Raw genomic sequence first — 5468 nt, 5'->3', positions numbered from 1 at the left:
GCAGAAGCGTTAAATTTTCATTAACGAAAATTACGAAGCGAGGCCACGCTGGCTGGCCGCTGATAGTTGCAGCAATTATTTTAAGGATGGCCCTGTATAAATCAGCTGGCCGAACCAAATGAACTCCGAATAGCAAACCGCGTCGAATAGAGGGATGTGTCCGCGGAGCAGACCGGTCTCGTAATTAAAAACGAGAAAAAAAAAAAAAAAAAAAAAGAAAAAATGGTTTAATGGTTTTCTCGTTCCGCCTCGCAATTTGTCTCCGCGATAAAGTCGTACGCGGTCCACGATCCGTCAGAATTTGTCGTCTGATCTTTTCAAGAAATAAAATTAACTAACGTGTTTTTCCCTATCTTTTCTTTTTCAATGTTTTTTTTATCCATTATCTTGGAATATTTATTTTTTTTTTATTTTATTGTCAGAGAGTTCTTTCGTTCCGCGAGAAATCTTTTCACGAAGACTTTTTAAATAGAGATGGATAAATGGATAAAATTTGTTGACAAAGAAAAAATCGTAGTACATAGAATTATTATACATATATGTGCATATATATGTATAAAAGAATAAAGAAAATTTTTTCACTTGCCGACACATATAAAGTATTTTTCAATTAATTTTTTTTTAAAAATTCTTTGGAACGAATGTTACGGTTGCCTTAACAAATCTACCAACCGAGATTTCTACTTTATGTCAAATTTAATTGTTTTCCAGTTTACATCAAACGTAATTGCTCACTTTTTATCATTCTCTCATATCCACAAAGTTATTCCGTGGCAAAGAAATTTATATTTATATTTTAATCTCATAATTTTAAATTTAAATTGCAACGTATCTTTGACCCACTTTATAACAAATATTCAAAAATAGAATTTTTTAAAATTACGTTCTTTGAAAAATTAAAAATGTTATCCAAAAATGTCAAATGTTAAAATTATTAAGATTTACATTAATTCTACACAAAATTGTTAAAAGCAATTCTAACATTCCTTAATAAAAGTTAAAAGTTAAAACCATTTTACAATTTTATAATAATTTCAATCTTTGGATATTTAATGTTATCTTTTGTCCTTTTCGAATGTTTCTTTATTCCAACACCTTCTTTTTTTTTTTTATACTTTAAAAGCCACGAAAATACATGCTCTGTCAGATAATCATAACTTGACATGTTAATTACGTCACACACTCTCGCGTATATTCATTTGCGAGGATATATTCGTCCCGACCTTTTTATTGCAAACAGACCCGTGAAACGAAATATTTATGAACATTTTTATGAAACTAGACGACGCGAGATTCGTTTGCAAATTTAAAAAAGAGAGGGGCAGGGGGAGGGGGGAAGAGAAACTTAATTTTATTTATCATAATGGTCATTCCATTTTCACGCACGATTCATGCAACCGTTTAATACAATCCACGATGAAATTGCGGCTTGATCGCCGACGAGAATATTTCCATTTAAATCGGATCGAGCCATACAATATCGTCGAAATCTCCATTAATACCTTTGTTACGAGCTCGTGTCCGTTATTTTTAACCTTCTTCCGTTGTTATTTCGTTCCTCCAGAAGATTGGAACTCCATTTATGGCGAATCCACGGTTCTATAAATGCACGGTACACATGGATGGATTGTTTAAAAAGTCGAAACACGCCGTTTATTTTTCGGATAATTCTTCTGGAAGCTTCTAGGTATCGATGTCTATTCCTATCTTCTCCTATCTTCTCGTAAATATTATTGGGATCGTTGTTTATTCGTCGATGGCATGAAAAAAAAAAAAATTGTATCGAGGAGATACGGTTATTTTTAGAAAATTCGGAACAACTATTTCAGAATAGTTCTCGTATTGGAATTTATTGCTTATCCAATAATTCTTTTCGTTTTAATCCGATTTTAAGGAACATGGATTTCGAACATTGTCCCGTATTTGGAAAAAAGATTTCTACTTTTATATCCTCTCTAATTCTTCTACAATTGCGATGACCGGGATCTCTTCCGAGAATTTCTGAAATTCGATAGTTGTATTAGATACTAATACTACGAGCAAACTTTAATCCAATTCCATTTCAATATATTTCGTAATCAATTTTTATATCTATATCTCATTATACGTTCACGGTAAAACTACGAAACTCATAAAACTAATCAAAATTACGAAATAAATAACTTTTCGATCAATTGCTAATATTATATTTCGAGCCAAAGAATTTTCAAATAATCGATAAGTACACATTGGAACAATCGAGGAGTCTATTATATTTTCTTACGTCTTTTCATTTCTACCAGCATTTCATTGCGAAAAAAGGAAAATGGCGGACGAAAGAAGTTGTCCTTCCTCCAGGAAGTAATATCGTGAAAGATTGACAGGAAGTCGCGCGATATGTATTTCTTCTCCCTTTTTTCCCACTTTTCTCTTCCGTCTTCTTCTTTTTATCTTCATCTTTATTCTTTCTTTTGTCGCAATTGTTACGCGCAAAGCGCCATTCGATTATTTCGCCGGTATTATCCGAAGGATCGAAATGCGGATGTTCCTGTTTTTTCTACGCTTTGGATTAAATTCGCGTTACACTCGATTTTTCTTTTCTTGGACTTTTTCGTTCTTCGTCGAATTTCGTTTCGTCTTTTCGATTGAAACAATTTTTCTCCTTTTTTTTCCAGCGTAGCGTTTTATGTGGCGTTGTTTTTGTTCCACGGTGAAAATTTCAGACGATTTTCCACCGATTTCGAATCTCGTTGCATTAATTTGGAATCGATTGTAATTCGATTGTATTTGAACTCTTGAAATTCTTCGTACGACAAATAAAAAGGATATTTTTATTAAAATAAATCACGATATATATAATACGAAACATTTGTATTTCAATATGGATGATACGCATTAAAGATTTTTATTTCGTGTTGGAAGTTCTTTTTTTGGCATTTTGTTTTAATAAGAAGAGCTTTTTTTTGTGAAATTTTTGCGAGAGAATGTACGTATGTATATAAAATTTCAAAATGAAGTTTTAGCATTTCATAAAAAATTCTTTTTACATTTAGTCTTTCATTTAGGTTTTTGATTTAATTCTTTTTCAAAACTAGAAAATATGGTACCAAGTTTCAAATATGGACGAAGTGAAATACATCGTACAAAATAAACTAATTAATCCCAGAATTGAATGTGCATTTTTAAATATGCTAGATTAAATCATACTCATCTTCTTCATTATATTCTATACATTCTTCCATACATACCTAATAGAATTTCTCAAATAAATGACACACAAAATTTTAAATTGCCAAGCAAATTTACGATATACAACAACGATAAATCGATAAACACGATCACAAATTATTTCAAAGTTAGTTCTCAAAATATATTCTAAATAATGAGAAATAAAAAAAATACATTCCGAATACAAAATTAAATATTTCCCCTTCCTTCACAGAGCTTCGTTCCCAATTAAAATCCAAGATTTTTAGAAAAACGCGATATGGAATGAAGAGACAAATCCCAATTAAAAATCGCAATATGCAGTACTGAATCCGAGCACGCTTTCTAATTAACCCGATGTCCGGTGTACGTTTCAATCGAACAAGGCGCGAAACAGTGATGCAAAAATTCAATTAGAGCGGCGCGATCCGCCATCCATCTCGTTTCTTTTTTTTTCACCGCCTCCGAAAATTCCCCCGCTCGAATACGTTCTCCGTTTTCGGATCTCGTTTCAACGGAAACTCGATTCACGGCGATTCGTCATTAACGCCGGTCATCGCGGCGCCATGCTCGATTTACGAGGATTACACATCCCTGATTGCAATGTACGATCCCCTAGAAGTGGGCGAGAAGCAATTCGACGTGTTACGTGTTTTGCGACTGGACCTAGTCGTAGTCGACGAATTCAGTTTCGACGAAACAGATTCATCATAAAAATGTCCTCAGCCATCGTCCATCATTTTCTCTCTCCGGTGTCTTTTAATTCAACGCATCGCTTTTTCTTCGTCGATCGATTTTATCCACGCCTGATTGATCGTTTTCTCTTGATTTGTTTTCATTTTTTTTACGATTACGTAAATCGTAGAATCGTAGATTTTCATGTTATTTTGTGCTCGAGCCTAATTGTGGATCCCGAGGAGATTCTAAAATTTATTTTCTTATTTATTATACATTTTTAGAAAAGTTGTAGCATGTTGTATTGCTGTAAGGTTAACGTAGCTTCGTAGATTTCGTGGAAATTGAACTTATTTCATTACATGTATATAAGAAATTCAAGAAGGTGTATGATATTGTAATTGTAAAGTGTTTGTTTAGAAGAAAAAATTTTGGAAGAAAAAAGAATAATTTTATCAGATAATTTAATGTTCGAAGGAGTTTAAACTTGTTGTTTTATATTTAAATTATACTTATAACATGCGACTTACCGTTTTCTTCAGACGAGATATCGGTGATATGTTCAAACCAGCGATGATCGCCATCAGAGAGTTGAAATTGCCGATGTTGAAGCACTCACGGGCTGTTTCGATCCAATATTCAATCACCCGGACTCGTTGTTTCTTTTTTGGATGCTGAAAACCAAGAAACGATAATTCTTTCTCCCCCTTTTTTTTTAATTACTTCTCTTGTATCAATATTCACCAATGAACACTTATAAATAATTGTTGAATCCGCGTGTTCGACTTACCTTGCATACTTCAGTCGCGACGAAATAGCTCAGTCTGTTAAACCATTGGATGTACGATTCGAGATTGCGCGTTTTCTTCATATCCTTAAACGATGTTTCCAGATGAGGGGATTCCTATTTGTTGAATAAATTCACATTAAATCCATCATTGGTATAAAATTTTTGAAAATTCTCATTCGAATTTCATCGATCAGAAAAGCAAGAAAACTTCAAGATTAAAATAAAGCAAACTTATTTCACGTTCGCCTTATCGAATCTATAGACAAAATTTATCAATCTACATCTTCGAAGCCCAGAAAAGAAAAAAGCGAAGAATACACAATCATCGTGAGTACGTGACAGGAATAAAAAAGCAGACACACACACATACATACACACACATAAAATACAAACCTTGGCGAAAGCTTGGACGAATTCTTCGGGGCCGATGTACGAGAGCCTCTCGAGTTCCACGTGGGTCAATTGCTGGGCGAGGACCGTGGCCGACGGGCACAGCTCGGTGATGTCCACCTGAAAAACACGGTTGACAGTTCCATTCCGCTCCAAGTGTCGAAGAGATCGCGGCCGCCAATGAAATCGCGCAAGTGGCGCGCTACCACCTTTCAATGGAGTGGGAGTATGAAAGCGAGCGATGAAAGGGAGGAGGGTGTGGCCCGATTCGCTGGATGGAATTCACGATGGAAGACAAAAAGCGGAAACGGGCGGAAGCCACACATGCGCCCCTTCCCCCTTTCCTTTCCAATTTTCCCGCTGCCGCCTTCTGCCCGGCCAAATTCAACCCCCGAGTTCTTATCTTCGTGGAGGACGCGGTCTCCAA

General features: G+C 34.9%; 1 protein-coding gene across 1 annotated transcript in view; it reads right to left on the bottom strand.

The window, feature by feature from the left end:
* The window catches only part of LOC102677006 (ras-GEF domain-containing family member 1B-like), a 289681-nt gene that overhangs the window by 16201 nt on the left and 268012 nt on the right, over positions 1-5468 (bottom strand). The window contains exons 6-8 of the mRNA XM_006614597.2: positions 5045-5161; positions 4652-4765; positions 4392-4535 (exon numbers count right to left, since the gene is read on the bottom strand). Coding sequence (XP_006614660.1) covers positions 4392-4535; positions 4652-4765; positions 5045-5161 — 375 coding nt within the window. The remainder of the gene's footprint in view (positions 1-4391; positions 4536-4651; positions 4766-5044; positions 5162-5468) is intronic.

Source organism: Apis dorsata, unplaced genomic scaffold (genome assembly GCF_000469605.1).
Source record: "Apis dorsata unplaced genomic scaffold, Apis dorsata 1.3 scaffold_194, whole genome shotgun sequence".
NCBI lineage: Eukaryota > Metazoa > Arthropoda > Insecta > Hymenoptera > Apidae > Apis > Apis dorsata.
This window is presented reverse-complemented; position numbering and strand designations above follow the sequence as displayed.